This window comes from Rhinolophus sinicus, chromosome 14, assembly GCF_057876585.1.
Source record: "Rhinolophus sinicus isolate RSI-liver-muscle chromosome 14, RSI-T2T, whole genome shotgun sequence".
In the NCBI taxonomy this organism is placed as follows: Eukaryota; Metazoa; Chordata; class Mammalia; order Chiroptera; family Rhinolophidae; genus Rhinolophus; species Rhinolophus sinicus.
The window spans coordinates 164,052,245-164,075,704 of NC_142514.1; the positions used below are offsets into that span (position 1 = coordinate 164,052,245).

Consider the following 23,460-nt stretch of genomic DNA (forward strand, 5'->3'; position numbering starts at 1 on the left):
CTCCAGATTCAATGTACAGACAAGATTTCTTTGAGTCATGTAGTGCTTTTGTAAAATGAATTGCCATCATTTAGAAATGCAAACGTAAACCTGTGAGAGCCTGATTTCTTCTGGACACAGGACTGTCTGCTAGCTTTGGGCCTGCATGCCTCCTGGCCACTCGCGTGCACAGGGCTGCTCTGTTTAGATGGGTTCTCGGCTATATTCAAGTTACCTGCTTGGCCCTCCTGGACATTTGAATTTAGGACCCTCGTTTCTAGGGGACCTCGCCCACCCTGGGCTCCTTCCTATCTCTTGTGTTTGTAACCCGACCACCAGTTTAGGTAAGTGGAGCGGAATTTGGTTTAAGGGCACATCTTGAGGCAGGGTCTGGGACTGAGATTCGGGCTCCCAGCTGGAAATTGAGGAGGGGCAGCGCCTCCCTCCCTTTCAGTTCTCCGGAACTGGAAGAGAGGTAATTTTATCCTGAACATCTGTTGCTTGACAAAGAACTTCTTCCCTGTCTCGGTATAAGCCCTCGAGTCCCTAACCCAGCAGGCCTGGGCCCGCCCATAACGACGAGATCGCGGGGAGGGGCCGAGGCGAAACCCGAGCCTCGCGCCCACCATCCCGGCGGGCGACGTGGCTCGGCGGCCCCGGCCCCCACTCAGCCTGGCGGCCAATGGGCGCGTGAGCGCGGCAGCCTGAAGCTTCGCGGTCCGCAGCTGGGGGCGCGCCCCGGCGCTTTGGCACAGGGCGGGAGCTGGCTGAGGGGCTGGCCCGTCCCCTCCCCCGCGCCGGCCCCAGCCCCCATTCCCGAGCCTCAGCTCCTGTCGCTCACTGGGTGCCTCCCTGCCGCCGATCTTTCTCCCCGACGATGGCGCGCGGCGGCCACGGCCGCAGCCTGGGACTCGCCCTGGGGCTGTTTCTGGCGCTGGCGCTAGCGCCCGGGGCGCTGCGGGCCAAGCCCACAGTGCGCAAAGAGCGCGTGTTACGGCCCGACTCGGAGCTGGGCGAGCGGCCGCCCGAGGACAACCAGAGCTTCCAGTACGACCACGAGGCCTTCCTGGGCAAGGAGGACTCCAAGACCTTCGATCAGCTCACCTCGGAGGAGAGCAAGGAGAGGCTGGGGTGAGGCCGCAGCCGGCGCTGCGTTCGGGGGCGTTGCAGGTGCCCGTAGGGCCATCCGGGCGGGAGCCACGCGGGACGCGAGCCCAAAGCGAAAGCGAAATCGGGCGCGGGGCAGCCGGGTGTGGTGGCGGGGCTGGGGCAAAGTTACCCGCAGGCGCCGGTACCCCTGCCTGGAGATCTACCCCGCTGGGGTGGCTTTTCCTGGGGAGGCGAGAACGTGGCAGCAGCCGCGGGAGCCAGGACGACGAGGGCCCGCCCCCTACCCTTGGTTGCATCAGAAGGGAGGGGAGTGTACAGAAGAGTTTGTCCACGGTGGCCTTTTAGTGACATGAGTTTCTCCCCACCCTCCCAGTTTCTCTCTTCTCCCCCATTCCCGAAGAGGAGGGCTTGAGACACTTATAGTAAGAAGGTCTCAAGGATGAACATAAATGGATAGAAGATGAAGGGGACAGATGAAGGAGATGCTTGATTCCTGGCCTATGTCCCTGGGCTGGGGCTTGGGTGTTCTTGCCTTCTGCCTACTCTGTTGGTAAATCTGTTGTAGGGATATAAAAATCCTGTTGTTAAGAAGGGAGGGGCATTTGGGGGTAAGGGATGGAGGGTGGGAATGAAAACTGGTCCCCTAGTTTGTTTCCAGCAGATGTCTGCAGAGGTACCCAGTCTTTGACAACTGGGGGCAGAAAGCTGGATGGTGTGGTGGAGGACTGTAAATTTCACTGTTGAGTTGAAGGCAGTTGAGTTAGGAACTAGACCTCGGAAACAAAACTTTGGGACTTCTCAGAGTATCCTCCACAGGTTCCCTGGGAAAGACATTATGCAACAGTATCTGAAAACCCTTCTAGTATAGAGGAATCAGCAGCCAGCCTGGTCCCAGATGGAGGACGGGCTGGGGAGAGAGCAATAGCTTTGCTTCCTGGAACTTGGTTCCTAGTGATGAAGGATCTTCATATCCTGCTACATAAAAAAGAACACAGCCATGCCTGTGCTGTGGCCAGTGGGGTTGGTTAGGACATGAGTCTAAATTATACCTATTGTGTAGGTGCACCATCTGCCTGCTTTGATAAAAAGGTCTTTGAACTTCAAAGTCACCTTCAAACAATCACCTTTTATTTTGCAGAGAAGTACTTTCTCTTCTCTTTGAGACTGAACAATGGGGGCCATTGATGAGTTCAGTCATTGTATTGCTATGAGGCCCTTGAAAAGTGACTTATTCTGGGGCCCAGAGTGGCAGCCAGTTTGCTTCATTGTCAGTGGGGGCAGGGGTTGGGATTTGGTGTAGGGAACTCTGTCGTTTGCAGCCCCACAGCTTCCAGTTTAATGTCTTCCTCGTGAGGAGTAAGCCTAGTGGTGAGAGCAAGGGCTGATGGAGTGGGTCTGCATTTGATCCTTGTATGAACACCTTAACTTTATTCATTTATTCTTGCAACAAATAGTTGAATGGCTACTATGTGCCAGCTACCAAGTCAGATACTTGACAGGTACAAAAAGAAAACCTTTGTTGCTCTAGGCCTCAAAACTTCTTACAATCAAATGTGGAGGAGAGATACACAGGCACACACTAGCGTAATTGCTGCGATCGCACCGAAAAACTAGTGAGCACATCCAAGAGAAGGAGCACCTAAGGGTTCAGGTTGGGGGCTTGGGGGTGTCTTGTGATCAGAGCTCATGGAATGACTCAGAGGTTGCCAAGTGTAGCAGCAGGGGAGGCATTCCTGAAGCGAGAACAGCCCACTTATAAAGGGTTTGAAACCTGTTCTGGGGGATGAGCGGTGTTGGGACAATAAAGGGACAGTGCAGAAGAAGTGGGAGGTGGGAGTGGAGGGGAAACCAAAGTGAGAGCAGGAAGGATCTCTGAGAGGTGGAGATTAGATCTTATCCTGTAGGCGGTTGAATGTCATGACCCTAACACCTTGTTAGGAAAGTCAGACTGGCAGTAGGGTAGGGAACATAATTGAGGTATGAATGGGGGGATCAGGGGAAGGATAGTGACCTCGTGCACCTGAACCAAGCATGCTGGTCCAGCGGGCGGGAGAGGGTGAACCCAGAGCATGTGGGAGGGAGACCGGTCCGTGCTCACTCTTGACTCGACGTGGGGGTGGAGAGAGGAGGGAGCAAGGAATCACAGATGACATGTGGGTCTCTGGCCTGAGCCACTGGATGTGTAGTGCACGCACCACTCACTTGTAAGGTGAATCTGGGGCAGAGGCGGGGGAGGGCAGACGGTTGGCAATAATGGGTACAGTATGGGAACACTAGGCATGCAAAGCCACCTCTCTGTCCACAGCTCCTGGGGCAACAGTCTGGGCTGCTGAGGAGGAGCCTGGCTGGATCTGCTTTGTCACCACCACCTGATCTGATCCTGAAAACGTGACAGTTGTAAGGTCCCTGGAGACACCTAGGCCAAAGGGCTACAAAGTGGGGACCCATAGCCTGTGTGTAGTGACAAACTTAGAAACAATGGAAGCTACTTGCCAACATTTAATATCTGAGTGATTTCACATACAGACCTCGATTTCTGGTTTCTCTTGACACCCACGTACCATTATTGCCATGGAGCCGTCATTGTCTGGAGCAGTGTCACTGTCTGGAGCAGTGTCGGGCACCCTTGTTGGCAGCTGGCAGGGGATCTCCAGGTTGCCCTAGGCTCTGCCTGGAGGCTTTGTTCATTTCTGTTACCTGCCAGGTGTTTGCTGAGTTTTCCATCTACCCGTTTATGGTCCTTGGAGAGGAAAGGCACACATTCTCTCTTTTATTCCTCACGACGTTGCTTGTAAAGTAGGTGTTCCAATTTATAGTTGGGGAAACTGAGACTCCGACAGTCAAGCCACTTGCCCACGATCACACAGGACTAGGATCCAGGTGTTCTGACCTAGGGTTTGGCTTTATCCACAGCCTAGCTGCCTCTTCCAGTATCACACTCCTGAGATTGTTGGAGAGGCTATCATCCCTATTCTTTCAACAAATATTCAGTAAGCCCTACTATGTGCCAGGCTGACTATGCCCTGGATGTTTATTTGGCATAAATTAGATGCTGTCCTTTTCACAAAAGAGGTTATTCACAATCTGACATTAGGTCTCTGCTGGCCTGAGATTCTGTTCCTCAACTGGCTTTGGATAACTGATGGGCACGTCACCTCTGTGTCCTCAGGGTTGGAGCAGTGCCTGGCACATAGTAGGTAGGCTAAATACTGTCGTATTGAAAGAATTCTGCTGGGTCTGGCTATGGTTTCCTGGAGGAAGCCTGGAAATACTTGAGTTTTAGTCTTTCAGCCATGAAACCTGTTACAAATGCAAATAAAGGACACAGTAAAGCTATTAATTACCAAATATGTTTACACCTTTCTGAGAAAGCTGGGGCTACCCAGGTACCCAGGTGGGAAATGGAAACTTAAGTACAAATCAATTCATTTCCCACGTCGAATTAATCCAAGAGTAATTGCTAATCAGAACTTCTTTTCACAGTAAGAAAATTTTGCCACTGAGTTGACAGAATTCCAGCGCAAAGAAAAGAAACCAATCCCTAATTGGCCTTTATGGCCTCATCCCAAGTAAATGGTCTACAAGGGTAAACCTTTCTTAAATAGTAGAAATAGCTTGTGGTTGTTTTTGAGGTTCCCTACAGGAATGGAATCTCTAGCTTGGACCCTCTGGCCTAGAGATGGATATTGGTGAGTTCCCAGCCTGAAGTTTGCCCTGGACTAGGGTTTGGGGTACCTCACTGAAGTCCAGTGGGAAATTGATGGAACCTGGGCCAGCTGTGGAGCAGGAGACACTAGTGGACATAGGGCTTTTTACCTTAAGAACGGGGTTTAGGCTCCTACAGCTGGTCAGTTTTCTGGAATAGGTTCCATGATGTCAAGACGCTCTCATCCCTGACATTTTATGCTTTGTCTAACATGATCTGGTCTCCTCCTGCTTTAAGTTTCAAGTCTGGGTCTAAAGTGGGAGTTTTTGTTTTTTTGTTTTGTTTTGTTTTTTATTTATTTAAACAAAGAACTTACTTATCTTTTGGTTTACATAGAATTTTCCATTTAGATTGGACCTAGAGCCAGAAAACATGGGTCCTTACCCCACTTGTACCAGATACTAGCTGTATGATCTTGGAAAAGTCGTTCAGTTTTTCTCAGTCTCAGTTTCCATTACTCTAGGGAGTATATCAGGGAAGACTGCTAGGTTTTAGCTTACAAATCAGCACTCATCCGTTGGTAGTGTCTGTCTGCAGGGCACTGTGTTGAGAAGGATTGTGAGGATGCATCTAGCTTTATGAGGACAAAAGGGCATGATCCACTAGTAGCATCTGCCGTTGGCACTGGGTGGGGGAAAAGGTATACTGTCCTTGGAAAAAAGAAACTTTACAATCCTTTCCAGCTCCAGCACATCATTGATTTCATGTTTACACATTTTAGATTCGGCAGGTGTTTGATGTTTTTCTATATTGGGATCACACAAGCCTGGATAATAGCCTTGTGGGTTTTTTTTTTTTTTTTAACTATAGAAAGATTGTCGATCGAATTGACAGTGATGGAGATGGCTTTGTCACCACTGAGGAGCTGAAAACCTGGATCAAACGGGTGCAGAAAAGATACATCTATGATAATGTTGCTAAAGTCTGGAAGGATTATGATCGGGACAAAGACGACAAAATTTCCTGGGAAGAATACAAACAAGCCACCTATGGTTACTACCTAGGTAAGAGGTGCCACGGGAGCGATTACACAGCTGGGGCCCCCATAACAAGCTTCTCTGGGAAGACTCTCCACTCTATCATCCTATCCACCCCCTTCCGGGGGATGTCACAACCTCCTAAGTAGAACCTGCTTGTGTAACATCCTGCTCTGCTTACTAGAATATACGGAGTTGCTCACTCTGAGTAAAGTCGTAGGTGGTGGGTAGTGGGAGTGGTTGAGGGTCTAATGAAAAATGACTTAGGTGGCTGCCCTCCCTGAGCTGCGATCACAGGGGCACATACAGAACAAAGCAGAGGAAGCGTGTCTGTGGTACAGTTTCAGATTGCTGCCAAGTTTCGGACAGCAAAGACCAAGTGGGCTGGAAGGCTTCTGGTGGAGGGCAGTGTGGGAGCTGGGCCTTCTGTCAGGGAAGGCTTCCGGTGGAGGGCAGTGTGGGAGCTGGGCCTTCTGTCAGGGAAGGCTTCCGGTGGAGGGCAGTGTGGGAGCTGGGCCTTGAAGAATGGATTTATATTTGGAGAAATAGAGACGAGTGGGAAAGGTGGGTAAGCTGGAGGGGCAAAAGTGCAGCAATACATTCAGCAATGGCCAGAGTTTGGCTATAAGACACACTTGTTTGGGGAATGATGGAGGGGTGTATGCAAAGTATAAGGTGCAGCCCTGCTGGATGTGTGATAGAGACAGTGAGGGGACAGCTCTGTGGAGAACTGAAGACACACACACTCACGGCCAGATTAAGGGAGATCGTGAAAGCCAGGCAGGAATATTTAGGCAAGAAGGTGTCATGGGTACTAGGGAGCCTCTGAATGTTCCGGATCAAACAATAATATGGTGAAAGCAAGGTTTGGCAGAGAGAAATATGGCACTAGTGTGGCCTGTGCTCTTAAGTACTGCTATCATGCCCCAGTAAGCCATTAGGGCCTGGATAAAGGGGTGGTATGAAAGGGCAGATACTAGGGGGATTCTGCAATGAAATGTTTCAAAGAACTCGATAGGGCAGGACCGGTGGTCCCCTGTGTACTATTTGGGCATGGAAGATGAGTGACCTGGAAGGAAAGGCTTTCCTTAGCAGCTCTGTTTAAACGTTTGTGCACACATCCTGCAGGAAACCCCGCAGAGTTTCATGATTCCTCAGATCATCACACCTTTAAAAAGATGCTGCCACGTGATGAGAGAAGATTCAAAGCTGCAGACCTTGATGGTGACCAGACAGCCACTCGGGAGGAGTTCACTGCCTTCCTACATCCTGAGGAGTTTGAGCATATGAAGGAAATTGTGGTTTTGGTAAGATAAAAGAAGAAGATCCTGGGCTGGGAAAAGACCAAGGTGAAAGTTGCACCAAAATCTTATCCCTTCTTCCAAAGAGAGAAAGTTCTTCAGCCTGAGCGGAATTGGAGAAGGATTCTGAAGTGGAATCTATTGGAATACCTGTCTACCCAGTAAACTAGTCAGGGCAGACTAGCTGCTGTAACAAATAGCCCCCAGTCCTAGCCATTTATCACAATCAAAGCTTATTTCTTACTTATACCAAGTCCAGTGGAGATGGTCCCAGTCAGTTGGAGGATCTTCTGGGCAGGTCTCCTCTAAGTGCTATCAGGTAGGCAAGCTAGTTCTATCTTGTACTCCACCATTCTGTTCTGGTCTCAAGATCATCCTGGTAACAACCAACTGACAGACAAAGGAAAAGAGAGGGAATGAGGAGAAGAAGGCACAGTCTCCCTTTACTGCTCTGACCAAGAAATGACACACCTCTTCCTTTTACATTCCCCTGACACCTAGATATGATGAGGCTGGGAAATATAGTTTAGATGTGTGCCCAGAAATGGGTTTGGTGAGCAGCTAGCTAGTGTCTGTCCAGTTTTCAGCTTTGAGGGAACTACCATGTTTCCCCAAAAATAAGACTGGGTCTTATATTAATTTTTGCTCCAAAAGATGCATTAGGGCGTATCTTCGGGGGGTGTCTTATTTTTTCGTGTACAACAATCTACATTTATTCAAGTATAGTCATGTCTTCTTCTGAAACATTGTAATAACGTACTAAATGTGTCCGTCTGGCTGACGATCTTAACTGGGGCTTATTTTCAGGGTAGGTCTGATTTTCGGGGAAACACGGTAGGAAAAGACTGAAATGGAATGCATTGGCTTGTTAAACCATACAGAAACTTGAAGTAAAAGCCATGGCTGGAAAGGATGCTCCCCTTAGCGGGGGTCCTCAGAGGGTGAAAGGATCAGACTCTATAGGCTTTGAGGGTCAGCTATGCTTGTAAGGCCTCTGAGTGTAGTTGTTTTTCACAGTGTCTTGTGGAGTCCCAAATGTCTTCATTTCCCACGATAATAAAATAATGCCATCACCTGGGCAGATAACCCGAGCCAGTTCCAAATGCTTCATTGCTGGGAAATACGTGGTTAAAGCTTTGGTTTATAATCAGCCCTGGACTGTTTTAGTTATCCACTTGGTGGCTCGGTCCACTCTTGTCTCATGCTTATCTCATCCTCATGACCACCGTGACCCTAAGGACTGGGCAGTGGCTCTAAAAATCATTTTTTTTTCCACTATCCAACATCTGCCTAGTGATAGCTGATTTGCCAGAGGATGATGAAGATGGAAAATTCGCCAAAAGCGGATTTTGAGCCTCTGAATTGGCCCTGTTCTCAGGTTGGCTATTTTTTTCAACCCAGGATGATTTTGAGTTGCTGTGACAATGGACAGCAAACTCATTTGAGGACTCATTCTAGCAAAATACCTAATCAAGAAGTCAAATGTACTAAATACAGAACATAATACTTTCAAAAGTCAGATATAGTTTTATTTTTTAATTTATTTTTTTCTTTCACATTTTTCTGACGCCAGTTTGGTGTTCACAGTCCGGTTAGCACGGATCTATCTTTGTGACCATCTGGTCCGTGGTTCCTCACAGGTATTCCAGGGGATGATTTGGCTGGATGGTGGGAATGGTTGGCCTGGCAGGGCTTCCTGATATAATCAGAGCACGTCTGGGCTTACAGGTACATTTTCATTTGAAGAGAGTGTTCTGCTGTTGAAATTGTGGGGTTGGGGAGGAAGGACAGAAATCACTGCCTGTTTTCTACAGATAAGAAATTAATGCCCAGGGAGGTAAGGAGACAAGCCAGAAGTCACCAAGCACTTCAGCCGTAAAAGCCACACAAAGGAGGACAATAGTCAGAACCCCAAGATGTACTGAGAGCACATAGCCATCTCGCATTCTGTTCTCCTCTTTGCTTCCCAGGAAACTCTGGAGGACATCGACAAGAACGGGGATGGCTTTGTAGATCAAGATGAGTATATTGGTGAGTGCGGCCTGGACTTTTGAGCGGTCCCAGATGGTGACATTCCTCCACCTACATGTCTGGCTACTTTGTCCAGATGTCTCTTTCAGAAACAGCTGCAAGTCTGTAGGTGTCACTCCTGTGACCTCCCAGTGGGGAGGGACTTGTCATACCAGCCCTAGTGGTACAATATCAGGGAGGAATGATTAGACCTCATTCGGTGGACAAGAGACCAGAAGGCTGGCCCCTACCTCTAGGCTGGCCAGCAGTTGGCCCCACGGCTCTGAGAGGTGACCTTCTTCACACTTTAGTTTTACCTTTGCAAAATGGGACTAGAGATCCCATAGATTTACAGTGAGGCTAGTGCAGACAGTCTCAGGAAAGACAAATCAGACGGGGTCAGCAGGGCCTAGATGCTCTAAGTAGACACAGCTGTGATCAATAGGACTGTTTATATGCCTTTGCTGCCATGTTTCCCTGAAAATGAGAGCTAGCCTGACCGTCAGCTCTAAAGCGTCTTTTGGAGCAAAAATTAATATAAGACCCGGTCTTATTTTATTATAATATAAGATTGGTCTATAATATAATATGATATAATATGATATAATATAATATAATACAGGGTATAATATAGTATAATACTAGGTATAATATATAACATATAGTATAATGTAATATAATATACTATAATATAATATAATATTGGGTATAATATAATATAACATAATATAATACAATATAATATACCGGGTCTTATATTAATTTTTGCTCCAAAAGACACATTAGAGCTGGTGGTCCAGCTACGTCTTATTTTCGGGGAAACACGGTACCTGCAGAAAAGCAGTCCTTCTTAGAGATAAATCCTTTTACAAAGTGCACAGTTGGCCCATAGTACAGCTATTTTGTTTTTGATTCTTTCGTTGGGAATACCATACCCAGCACTTTGTTCTGAAGGGCTCCACTTAGGTAACTCCGAGAAGTTCATTTTCAAGTATCTGTGAGCACTGGCCGGGTGAGACTCGGATGAATGTGCCTGGCTCAGAACCCGCCGTTGCTGGGTAGAGCCCTTTCCAGCAGCCCAGTAGCCCTCCAAGCATAAAGGACGGGAGCAGGCAACGTGGAAATTTCCATTTGATCCTCATCAGCTGCTATTTCAGGGCTTTGGCACATGGCTCCAACTGCAGGCCACCTTCTCATGGCACCTCTTCTTTTTCCCAAGTCTCAATAAGGCAAAAGCCGGCAAATCATTTGAGGAATGGGATAAATATAATTTTTGTACACGTATTTAATGGAAGCAGTTAATTACCTTTCAATGTAAAACCAGAGCCCAAGTTGCCGTCCGTCTCTGGTCTGTGGTTGTATTACTTTGCCACCCCTTACCCAAGAACAAGTGCCTTCAGCCATGAAGAGCTAACAGCTTCTAATCATTAGAAATTATATTTGATCCGAGAAGCCTGTTCTCTGTGGTATAACAGGTAGCTCTCGCCACAGTAATTAAAGTGATCTTGGTGGCACTAAGTTTGTAGAATAACAAAGGCTGACTGTCCCCTCATCCGTGCAAGCAGCAGGCCCTCCTCTTGCCCCGTGGCACATACGAGGGCAGGTTCAGAGCCGCTGTCCCCTTGACAGCGGTGATGGAATTAGGCTGACAGAAAAGGCTGACTGATTAAAACAATGCAGCACTGTTGTTTAAGGGTGTGTGCTTTTCCCAGCCCTCCTGAACTTGGCACTGACGGAGTGCTAAGTCAGGGGCAAAACTCATTGAGTGGCTTTGCCTAAAAGCAACATTCCATCCTTGACACTGGGCAGAGAGGGAAATAGGGGGCATTGTGCTTGAAAATTGAATTTGGAGCAATCTGCTGTCAGAGAGGCTCAATGTATAGACTTGTCCAGCGAGTGACTTCATTCATGGGGGCGCCTTTTCTTCAGGTGGGAATGAGTAGAAAACGGGTGGTGATGTGGTGTAGTAGGAAGAGTACTGGAATTAGGGGTCCTGGCACTTACTATCTGTGTGACCCTGTGGGAGTCATGTGATCACTATAAGCCTCCATTTCCTCAGCTGTAAAATGGGAACACAGCACCCATGCATCTAGGAATGATGAAGTTCAAGTTAGCTAATGTGTATGACAGCTCTTCCTCAAAAACAACGTGCAAATGTCAGGTGTGGGTCTACCTTGGAGCTGAACCAGGGGTCTCGCTTCTGTTACCTTCATCCACCACCTGCTCCCTGTACCACCTGACATTTCCAAGCGGTGTTTGCATTAAAGAGAAACTGCCCACAGGATATCTCTCTTTTCCAAGATCTGGTGACTTAGCAAACAACCCATAAACTGCCTTCTTTTGCCTTTCCCTGTCATCTTATAAAACAGGGATAATCATCTATCTTATAGAATTATTATAAGGATGAAAACAAATATATGCAAAAGCCTTTTGGAAATGATATAAACAACAATAGGAATGAACATGGTGGTTAAGGCTGTGGGTTGGAAGCAGAGGACCCACAAGCCTATGCAGCCTCAAGCTCAGATTAGCTGTCGCTCCTTGGGTAAGGCTGTGCCTCTGTGTTTTCATCTATAAAGTGGGAATTACAACAATACCTACTTCATAGGATTGGTATGAAAATTTTTTTAAATGTATGTAAAGTATGTCATACAGCATCTGAGCCGTAGAAAGTGCTTGATGTTGGTCATCATTATCAGTTTTCACCTATGTAGTACTAGATTGGGTTATGTAGGGCTTTCACAGAAAGTGCCCCACTTGATCTTCGTAATAACCCTGTGATTTGTGAAGAATTATCTCCATGTACAGACAAAGTAACTTAGGACTACTCAGCCAGTGAATTAAATAACTCAGTCCTCGTCACATCTTCCGTCTTCTGGCTGCTAAGCTCACTTCCTTCTGTTGCACCAAGCGGCCTTTGTAGTGGACACATCGTCGTTGTTATTCCCAAGAAACTGCCTTCCGGATATTGGGGTTAGGTCTCTAGATTGGTCCTCACCTTTCCAGAAACTCAGGAGGTCAGGGGTTTTTTTGACTTGTCTTCATAACGAAGAACCACCTTCCCTTCTAGCGGATATGTTTTCCCACGAGGAGAATGGCCCTGAGCCAGACTGGGTTTTGTCGGAACGGGAGCAGTTTAATGAATTCCGGGATCTGAACAAGGACGGGAAGTTGGACAAAGATGAGATTCGCCACTGGATCCTCCCTCAGGACTATGACCACGCGCAGGCCGAGGCCAGGCACCTGGTGTACGAGTCGGACAAAAACAAGGTATTTCATGTTCTTCTGTGATCGGGGACAATTTACCTAAGATTGGTCCTGTTTGCTTCTTGGTGATAGTGCTGGCCTGGGCCGCTGTGCTTTATTGACATTTCTTATTCTTGACCTACATTAGAGACCTGTAAACTTGACCCAATACCATGATAACCCACGGTGAGCTCATTCGGCGAAGGCATTCCTGGGTAGTCTGCTGTGGGTCACACACTTACACTCACTCGTGTTTCCTAGGGTTGCAGGACTTTGTTTGCTGGGGGCAGGGCATGGATTTCAGAGGTACACCCTGCGTTGCCCTAGGACAAGTTTGTTCATTTTTTTAGTCAGCAGATACGTATCAAACATGTGGGATGTGTCAGGCACAAGGAAGCCCGTCCTGTTCAAACCCAGGCATCCTCAGCAGGCTCCCTCTTCGAGCTCTGATGCCCAGCCCTTCAGTATCTATTGACACATATCCAAATAAATAAGTAAACAAGATTGAGAAAAAGTCTTACCTCTTTCCACTGTGATCACTGCTCCAGGTTCTGGGGAGACAGTTGAGTTTTGCAGTCAGGCCCTGAAAGGCGAGTGGAATTCTGCAGGGCCCATTTTGGGAATGCCAGCACTGCTTGCAGACAGAGCTGGATTCCAGCTTCTGAATTCCTCGGGGACTAACCAGATACATTTTATCACAGCTTGTATAGTAGGAGGCTATTCCATTTGGGGGGTTTGCAGTGTAGTAGTGGTACATCAAGGAGGTACTTAGCAGCTTCTTAATTATTATTGTTATTATTTTTCAATCATTTTATGGTCTTTTTTTTTTTTTATTGGAGAATATTGGGGAACAGTGTGTTTCTCCAGGGCCCATCAGCTCCAAGTCGTTGTCCTTCAATCTAGTTATGGAGGGCGTAGCTCAGCTCCAAGTCCAGTTGTCGTTTTCAACCTTTAGTTGCAGGGGAAAACATCCCATGTGGGAATTGAACCGGCAACCTTGTTGTTGAGAGCTGGCACTCTCACCAACTAAGCCATCCAGCCGCCCCATGCAGCTTCTTAATTATTAAGTGTAGGGTTTTACATGTTGCAAATCAGTGAAATGACATAGAGCTTCATGCTAGACTGTTATTCAGTGGTCCTAGAGCTTCTGTGACGCAGCTCTTTCTTCTCTCCTACAGGATGAAAAGCTAACTAAAGAGGAGATATTAGACAACTGGAACATGTTTGTTGGAAGCCAAGCTACGAATTATGGGGAAGATCTCACAAAAAATCATGATGAACTTTGATGCACACTCACCATAATGTGGCAGACTGTCATAGGCTTCCTTTGATTGTCTTGGATGGTTGCTACTCTTGTCTCATTTATAGCAGTTGTGTCCCCCAAACAGCAAGTTTATAACCTCAGATTGGGGGAAAAGTTGGTTTCCACTCAATTATTTACTGGGAAATCGTCATTTCTATTCCTTCCGTAAGATTTCTCACCAAGCACATGAAACTCTTGGTAAATTGCAATACTCGATGGGGATACATTGCTAAAATGTGACTTTTTAGCTTTTTCCATTAAAGGGGAATAAAATTTGAAAAAGCCCTATTATTCAGAAGTTGGGTGGGTTGGGAGGGGATGGTATGTGGAGTGACTGCTGTGTATTTTAACTGCACATTTTATACATTTGCCACTATTGAATAGTTGGTGAGGGAAAATTCTGATGAAGCTACCTACAGTGGTATCATCCTCCATGGGCTTATTTCAGAACAAGTCTAATACTTCCGATTCTTCCTTTTTATCTTTACTCTGAGCTGTTACTGTAAATCGTATATAAAACCCTCTGTGCATTTTTCTGTATGGACCTGCTAATGTGCACAACAAATCCACATCTTTTGTTTTTTGTGTTTTTTACAATAAGAAACAAGAAAGATAATGTGAAACAGAAAGGAATTTTAGAGGTAGGGAAAGATGAATGTCAGGCATTGGAAGAACATAGAATTATAGGAAAATGGTAAACGTGTTATTATACTTGAGAAAATATCCTTGGCATGTAAATGAGGTAGGTCTGATCTTTGAAAAAGTGACTAGAAATACAACCCATTTCCTCACTGATCGCTGATAGGAATGTGGGAGTGGGATCCTAGGGAAGCCTGCCGAGTGAGGTGCTGGAACCACAGTACACAGTCCCAATAAGTCCATGACCCTCGGACCAACCCTGGGGACCATTTACACCGTGGAATTCAAACAAGGTGATGTTCCAAGCCATTGGCTGAACTGGAAGAAACAACTTTTACAGGTCGAAATGCTACCTTATAAGTTGAAAGTGAATGAAATAAAGGATCTCCCTGAGGACTTTCTACTGTGTCCTGTGGTTGACTTCACATGTACTGACACTATTATTCATCTAGAATTAAGTCGTGGTATGGGATTACATGAGTAAGATTATGAAAGGGTGTAGGTTTTTTAAATCCAAGTACTAGAATGTTCAGAATACCCTCATATTTAATAAATATATACTTCCTTCTCTTTGCCAGTTATGGAATCTATGGGTCATTTTAACTGTAAGATCTTTCTGAGATAGGTTTGAATTGGAAGAATATCCAGACTTCTTACCATGCCCTATGAAATCCTACAGGATCTGGTCCCCTCCTACCTACCTCACCAGATTCCTTTTACCACTCTTCGCCTCCTATAGCTAGCTTCACTGACTTTATTTCTGGTCCTTAAACACACCAAGTTCATTCTTAGGTTGGACCCTTTGCACGTGGTGTCCCCTCAGATTCAGAAAACCCATTCCCACAGCCTCCAGGAACTCAAATGGTACCCCTTTAACGGTGCCTTCCAGACCACCGTTTATAGTATAGTCATGCATCATTTGACAGGGATACGTTCTGAAAAATGTGCTTTTAGGCGACTTTGTTGTGCCAACATCACAGAGGGTGCCTACACAAACCTAGATGGTATAGCCTACTACACACCTAAGCTAGATGGCTACCACCATCCTGCATGCAGTCACTGTTGACCAAAAGGTTCTGTGGCACATAGCTATAGCACCCCTTCGAGTCCCTGTCTCATTGCCCCGTTTTGTTTTGTTCTTGGTATGTGTTACCATTTGTATTTGTTTCCTAGGGCTGCCGTACAAATTACCACAAACTGGGTGGTTTACAACAAAAGCTCTAGAGGCCAGTGTCTGAAATCGGAGCTCTACGGGAGAACCCCTTGCGTCTTCCAGCTCTGGTGACTCCAGGCTTTCCTTGTCTGTGTCTGCAATCACTCCAATCTCTACCACCACCTATGGCCTTTTCTTTCTCTCAGTGTTGTGTCTCTGTGTATCTCTTATAAGGACACGTCATTGGCCTTAGGGCCCACATGGATAATCCAGGATGATCTCATCCCAAGATCCTTAATTACAACCAGTCTTCAAAGACCATTTTTCCAAGTAAGGTCTCATTCACAAGTTCCAGGGGTTAGGAGGTAGTCATATTTTGTGGGGGAATACCATTCAACCAACTGTACCATTTGACATCTTGTTTATATATTTGTGCATCTTCCCCAAGCTGGAATTTAAACACTATGAGAGTAATAGTCTGGTCTCTCTTATTTACTGTTGTTTCCCAGGACCTAGAAAAGTAGAGCCTAGCCTACAATAAGTACCCTAATTATTTGCTAAAAGAGTGAGAGGTTGTTAGCTTTAATCAAAGAGAATATTCCTCAGGAAAAAAGAAATTCTGGAAAAAAAGAAATTAGCAAACATTTGCTGCATGAGAAGTAATTTTGCCCAAAATCCCACAATGATTAAATAAATGGCAGGGACAAAAACTCAAATCCAGATGTTCCTGGCTCCAAAATCTCTGCTGTTTAGCACTATTTTATTGCTCCAAATCTCCAAATCTGATACATGTTTTATTTCTTTGCTTCCCTACAGTGGACAATTATGTGGTCAGGAAATGGGAATACCTCCTCTTACCTAGAAATAGGCTGACACCTTTTTTTTTAAGCAATGAAAACCTGTCTTTTAAAAAATGAGAAAATAATACCATGTAACCTAATTATAAGCATAACACTTTTAAAAGGTGCTAACATTATTTTTCCCCCAAAAGGGAATACTGGTTGCTTTACTAAGCTACACACAGTAAAATGTTAAATTTTGAACACTAAGTTTTTCCTTTCAAGTCAGTGCACATAAGCAAACCCTCAAAGAGACTAGTGCTTCTGGGGCTGAATTTAACACTATTTAAGGAAAGAAAACCTTAGCTAGGGGATATAACTGTTAACTTGGTGATTTGTAAAGCCTTAGATTTCTAATAGGATCTGACTGTTTCAAGGAAAACATATTTTGTTTCTAGGTAACGTTTCAAGTCTGATTATGAACAAATGCTACAAAATTGATCTGTAATGGGAAATACTGTAATGTCACAAAGCATTATTTATATGCTTAATGTGACTGAAAGCGTTAATTGCTAGGAGCCAAAATCTGTCCAAGCAAAACATGAACACACATTTTGTACTTCTTGTCTCTTACTGTAGGTTTTTGAATGAATTCAAGTGTAACAAAAATGTAGAAAGCCAGCAACAAACACCTGAAGGGTTTCTTCATCTGCTTGAATTTTCGTAGCTGTTCCTTGTTAGCTATGGCACAAATACCTGCTCAGAAGTGCCCAGAAAATGGTAGATACGTGGCCACTTATTAGCAGCTCAACTTGAAAACATCTTGTGGAGCCAAGTAGTGAATGGCTGACTGGATTTGTTTTTTAAAGTCTTTCTAGATTTATTTTGCCACCTTTATAATAAAATCCGGCTTCCTCCAAGTACATGCAACTAGATTTGGCTCTCTCTGTAGTCTTAAACCTGAGCTTATAGTACTAGAATCGCCTATTAAAAACCAATGAGTGTCATAATGTTCACTGCTTTGGTTCACACTAAAATTAAAAATTTGAGCAATGGAAAGATTGTGTCATCAGTACTTACACACGTGAGATTTACACAAACTTGGAGCTATTTCTAAAGAATCTATCTGCACTCTCAGTTCTGGTCAGTTCTTGGGTCCAGGGCTGGTAACACATACCCTAGATATAATGCATCCCACCATCCCATGAGTTTGAAGTACCTCTAATTTTTCTCATAAAATAGAAAACAGTGTCTGATTCTCCACAGAAGCATATGAAATGACTATCAGGATTGGTTACTTTCCTACCTTGAAGTTTGTGTAGTGCCAACAATAAGCATTTCTTTTCTCCTGTGATAAATACTAACAGCTGTGCACCAGGAATTATGCCAAGGACTTACATTTCTCACGTAAACTTCACAACAATCCTATGAGGTTTATTACTTGTAAGAGAGAGGATAAGCTGGAATATGCTGCTGTAACAAACAACCCTATCTTTTCAATGGTATAAAGCAACAGAGATTTAACTTTTGCTTTTGCAATGTGTGCTGTAGTTCTGGGTACTGGTCCACGGCACCTGTGACGTGAGGGGTTCAACTGTGTGTCTCCACATCCACCCATGTCCACTGGAGGGTCAAGCATAAGCAAGCAACTGTGGTCACGCCTGAAAGTGACCCGTGTTTCCCATGGTCACTTCCATGGGCCAAAGCAATTAGATGGCCACATCTAATTTCAAGGGAGCAGGAAGTACAATCCTACTGTTGCTCAGAGGGGGTATGTTGAAAACCTTGGTGAGTAGTACTCCTGGTAACCAGTGGCAACTGTACAGATTTTTTCATTTTATAGATGAGAGACCTATGAAGGGAAATAATGCCCAAAGTCACATAAGTCATAAATTAGGTGACTATAGAATTGATTGTCCAGAGCAGGATACCTTTGCCAATGAAGGGGAGCAGTTTTAATCAGTACCTCCCCAAATCCTGGGCAACCTGCTCTGAACACTTTGGGATTTAGAGACCCACTCGGCTCCTCTTCTGGCTGGGATCTTCCTCATGGCTTGAGAAGTCCTTGGGACAAAGGGTTTTGCCCATTCAGAACCAGGGCCTTTGCTTCTAGAACATGCTCCAAGTCCCTGGAGCACCCCAGAACTCCCTGCCCAAATAACCCCAAGCCTCTTCCAGAGCCTGTGTGTGCAGCCCCCAGGTGGGTCTCCCAAAGGGCAGACAAAGTCACAGATGTGCACACTCCTAGGCCCAAAGGACGCAAGGGACAGCTGGTGGACTCAGTTTGAACATGCAGCTGGGGTTTCCACACACACATACGAGTATGTGGATCCCCTTGGTAGGAAGGAAAAGGGTGGAGTGACCCACAGACCATTTTCTATTTTCACTCCCTTCCTGGGGCCCACAAGTACTAGGGGTGAGCCTGCCATGATGCTGGCACAACCAGGACTGTCCTGGGTCAACTGGAACATGGGTTCCCCTCTTTAAAGATGGCAGATCCTGGATACAAATCCAGGAGGACCCCACCCTCTTAACCACCCCACTATGTGTTCTGCAATTTAAGAGCCTCTTGGTGAAACTACTGCTAGCATTACTACAATTTTAAAAATTCGGGCAACGCAAGTTGTAATTTGAAAATTCAGGACTACTCGGATGAGATGCAGAGTTGGTGGCATGGAAAGATGGGTCCAAAGGCCTGTCTGGATTTGGGTTCTCGCTCTGCCACATTACAGTTCTGTGACCTCCGGTAGGTCACCTTCCTCCTGACGTGCCTGTTCTGACTGTACAACGGGGACAAAATAATAATAATACCCAACTCTCAGAGTAGCTACAAAGATAAAGTGAGATAATGCACGTGTAAGACCAACAAGGACTGAAACATGAGACAATAAAAGGAGTTCTTTCTCCCTGGTGATCTTCCTGAGCAGGTCAAATGCCCGAGTTCAGATATATCAGCGCCTACAAACAGAAGGCTGCTGGGTAATAGCCTTTCTGAGTTCCAGAATTATTGTGGGAAGTGTTTTTAAAACCTCAAACTTCATCTATTACTAGGTGAAACTGAATGGATAAATGACAAAGGAATAGCATTGAACATTGTTTTAATCATGGTGACGGTATTCCAAAGCTATTTCTCTGTGGCAGGGATTTAGAGCTCAGTTCAGGAAAAGCAGATGCAGAGTCTTCACATATTCAGAACACATTCAGAGAGCCAACTGAGAAAGGTCACTCAGGGTCGTATTTCCAGAGGAGGAAACTGAGACCCAGAAAGATAAAACCAGCAGTTTTCCCTGTCACAGGATCGAGGTAGAGGTTAGACCAGAACTCCTTCCCCAACGCCCTCTGTTCTCTTTAAAGTCTCAATGTTCTCATCTAAAAAATGGCAACATAAGGATTATTTAAGGCAATGACCGTAAGGTACGGTGTGGCCAGCGCTCAGTAAACAGTAACCATTTTTATTATTACCACAAAGTAGGGACCTTATGTGTTTCAGCATCAAAGATTCTACTTACCTGTGGTTACTTTTAGACTTCAACACATGGCATCAGTGACTGACGGAGGTTTCAGATTGGTCAGAAACTTGTCAAAGGTGTGTTTGTTGTTTTAAATACATAAAAGAAAGGTGGTTTTTTAGAAAGTTCACATCTTTTTTTTTTTTTTTAAAGAGGTCATGTGGTTAGGAACTGTAAGAAGCTGAGGACACTGAATGAGTCATATCAGATTAGTGATCTCAAACCACAGGAAGTATGCGGCCCTGCTGCTCGGGTACTGGACATACAGATGCATGTAGGGAGTACGCCCACGTGGACTTTGGAGTCAGACTCACTAGGAGAATGACTGTGGGCCCGGTACTTCCACCTCCTTTTCCTCTTCTGTAAAAGGAGGCCTGTACCTGCCTCACTGGTGGTTGTGAGGGCTCAGGGAGGACTCGTGTGCATAGCACTTTGCTCTGGGCCCGATGCAAGAAGAGGCTTGATCACTGGAGCTAGATGACTCTATTACAAAAACTTTTAAGAAACTGACAGCGATTTTGAGGGTAAAAACATGTGCTAAGGAATTAAAAGAAATCATTTAGAGACTAAGCTAAACTTTATTCTGTGACAGGCGCAGCTCCATGTACAGATAGATGATTCACATGGAAACCGGCCTCATCAGCCTCAGCAGGCCCCTCCTGAAGTCTTCTGGAAGCCCCGTCGGCTTGCTGGTGGCTGGATTCACAAAGACATGGACGGAGGACCCAGTGGTACAGGCCAAAGCGTCAAACTGCCCCAGCTTGGGGTGGCCAAAGAAAAAACCATCACTGAGGTCGTGGTGATCCACTGACGGCGGCTCCTTGGTGGGCTTAGGTGGAAACAGGGCAAGGCGGTAGTGCACACTGGAGTGACCCACTTTCTCCACAGCCAGAGCAGCCACCGGGACCTGAGGAAAGCCGATGGGTGTGTGGAAAGTGCACTGATTGGTCACCATGAACCCCACCATGGGGGACGTCAGCAAGCCGGTTTTCAGGCCGCAGTACCTAGAAGGTTAAATCATAATGCTTATTCCAGGTCAACGTGACGCTCTCTCCCAGCCCAGTGACAGTGTGTTTCAGCAGTAAAGGGCTCTGACTTCAAAAGCCTGGAATCAAATCCCAGCTTGGCTACTCACTAGCTGTTACCTTGAGCAAGTTACTTAACTTCCCTGTGCCTCAATTCCCACAATATAACGTTCACAACTGTAGTGCTAACTCACAGACTGTGGGGATTAAAGGACGAATTTAATACAGTATGCCATTTACTATATGAACAGCTCCTGGATACAGCACATTCTCACAAACACTGGCTATTATTAATATTATTATGTCCATCTTGTCCTTGCTTTTTATCATGAAAAGCCACGCACTTTTGTGCTAAATGAGAGAAAAAACTGATTTATTACAGATAGTTATTATGCCTCTTACTGTGTTTCCCTGAAAATATGATGCATTAGAGCTGATGGTCCGGCTAGGTCTTATTTTTGGGAAAACATGGTATCTTTGCTGCTAGATTATAATCTCTTTACAGACAGGGACTTGTTTTGTTTATTTTTTTCAAGTTTGTTGACTATAAATGAGGTTGTACTTGAGATAAATCTGGAGGTTGCAACAGAATCAAAAATGAAAAGCGTAATGCTGAGTTACAGCCTCTCCCCTCCTCCACGCCAAAGAGGCCCACTTACGATTTCAACATTTTAATCACATTGTCCCATTGTCTTATTTTCTTGAGAAAATTAAGACTGGATGTGAGTATTCATTGTGAGGGAACAATCGTAGGCTGTACAAAGTTTTGACTACAAAGTTGTTCACTGAGTCATTGTTCACAGAGGGGAAGCAGGAACAAGCTTCAAATAAGTCTCTGCCCGGGGAGGGAACCACGAGTGCAGTGCCTGTGGCAAGCCACCCTGGTGTCGTCCCCTGATGTCACCCATCGTGACATTAGATACATACCTTCACTGATATAGAAACCTGTTCAGTGAAAAAGATCTGGTTACAGAACAGTATGTGCCATTCGATCTCATTTGTTATACAAGAACATATTTATGTACTTATTGCCTAGACAATACTTTGAAAGGATAATTCAGTAAAATTGCGGATCTTTTCTTTCCTTCTTTTTGCTTATATGAATTTTCCCGAATGATCAAAATGTGATTTTTTAAAATGTCTGAACGTGAATTTCATTTTTTGACAAAGCACAGGAGAGACGGGCAGGCTGGGAAAGCAGGGCTCCTTCTCATGCCGTTGGGGTCCGGCCTGTGGCTTTCCTTCCTGAGGCGCCTTCCTCATGGTGAGAAGGAGAAGGGAAGCTTGAAAAGAAAAGCCTTCTTCAGCGTGACTCCAAGACCCTGTGCGAACCCAATTCTTCCGTTTTCATGTCCCACGCTTCTTTGCTGCTACTGCTTTCCTCTTTCTCTGCCACCAGTTTCCTCATTCTTTTCAGGCAAGGATAGGAAAGAAATAGTGCCTCTTCCCACTGGGAGAGCAGTGTTTCATGAGCTCCCTGTATGCCTGAGCCCGGCCAGGATACCTTTAAATAATTGAAATGCAGAGGTACAATGCCATGGAGGAGCACCTGGCAGCCAGGGCTGTGCTGGGTGCTTTACATTGTGTATTTAGTCTTCAAAACAACCCTGCAAAGCCCGTCTCACTTTCCCCATTTTACGGGAGAGAAAACAAGTGGAGAGGCTGAACAAATTTCTCACAAGCGAGGCGCAGTCGGTGGTGGCTCGGGCCCAAACTTCAGGCTCTCTACGGTCAAAGGTCACGTTTTCTTCTCCATTCTGGCTTGCTATATGGTGAAGCCAAAATCTACGCGCTAGTCCAGTGGGTGAATTGCATTTTCTTTAAGTGTATATGTGACTTTAAGAATTACATTTTCTTTATGCGTTACACGATAGCTTCATTACATTTGGACAATAGAGACTTCCTGTTTGTAAGTTCATAACCCAATCTGATTTGGTGGGTGGTAACAAGAGGGTACTCAGTGAGAATTTTTCCGTTGTTTCATTTGGAGGGAGGGTAATTTTTATCAGAGTCTATGTATGTGTACATACTCTAAAAAGTCAAGTAGTTGCCCAAGACTTATTACAAAAAATGGTAGTTCTCTAGCTGGTTATACCATTGGTTAGTCAAGGTCAAGAAGTTCTTAGAATGAATGAATGCATTCAACAACCTCCTGTACACCTGCTCTTTGTAAGATACTAAGGACACAGTATTGAGTAAGAGAGAATTCCTGCCCTTAGGAGTTGTCAATTTTAGGGGTGGAGTGTGGGATGTGTCAGCTCTTATCCTCACTTTGACAAGAAGATGCTAGTCGTGTTCCTTTCTGGTTCCACTTCCACTCTTTGCTTCTTCTCTCCTTTTCTCAACAAACATTTATTGAGCGCCTACTATGTTCCACGTGTGTGCTGGGTAGGGAAGAGAGAGCAGTGGACAAGCTCAACAGTGAGAGTCCCTGCTCTTGTGCTCTTATGAGCTCCTGGTCTAGAAAGGATGCACTCGTGATGCTGTATGATGAATGCTTTGCCAGGAAAAGCACAGGGGCTCTGCAAGCTTATAGCAGGGGCCCTACTTGTTCTAGGGTATCTGGGAAGACCTTCTGAGGAAGTGACAGCTGAGCTGAGAGATGAAGAAAATATAGAAACTATCCAAGAGAACTGTATGGGGGAGAGCCTTCCAGGAGGAGGAACAGCATATGTGAGGGCCCAGAGGCCAGAGGCAGTAGGGCACATCCCACAGATAACAGA

At 45.5% G+C, this 23,460-nt stretch overlaps 2 protein-coding genes and 1 long non-coding RNA gene across 6 annotated transcripts in view; 1 reads left to right on the plus strand and 2 right to left on the minus strand.

The window, feature by feature from the left end:
* LOC109450861 (uncharacterized) overlaps positions 1 to 1,679 on the minus strand; it is a 31,841-nt gene extending 30,162 nt beyond the window's left edge. For both annotated transcript variants that reach the window (XR_016018349.1, XR_016018350.1), the window contains exon 1: positions 1,084 to 1,679. This is a non-coding gene — a long non-coding RNA (uncharacterized LOC109450861). The remainder of the gene's footprint in view (positions 1 to 1,083) is intronic.
* RCN1 (reticulocalbin 1) lies at positions 583 to 14,672 on the plus strand. Its single transcript, XM_019738604.3, has 6 exons — positions 583 to 1,110; positions 5,606 to 5,799; positions 6,901 to 7,079; positions 9,044 to 9,104; positions 12,154 to 12,353; positions 13,508 to 14,672. Exons 1-6 carry the CDS (start codon positions 857 to 859, stop codon positions 13,613 to 13,615), a joined length of 996 nt encoding a protein of 331 aa, XP_019594163.1. The 5' UTR covers positions 583 to 856; the 3' UTR covers positions 13,616 to 14,672.
* A 5,595-nt stretch (positions 14,673 to 20,267) lies between these two features.
* The window catches only part of LOC109450808 (uncharacterized), a 168,288-nt gene continuing 165,095 nt past the window's right edge, over positions 20,268 to 23,460 (minus strand). For all 3 annotated transcript variants that reach the window (XM_019738500.3, XM_074336177.2, XM_074336176.2), the window contains one exon: positions 20,268 to 20,716. In XM_019738500.3, the coding sequence (XP_019594059.2) occupies positions 20,332 to 20,716 (385 nt within the window). In that variant the 3' untranslated portion in view covers positions 20,268 to 20,331. The remainder of the gene's footprint in view (positions 20,717 to 23,460) is intronic.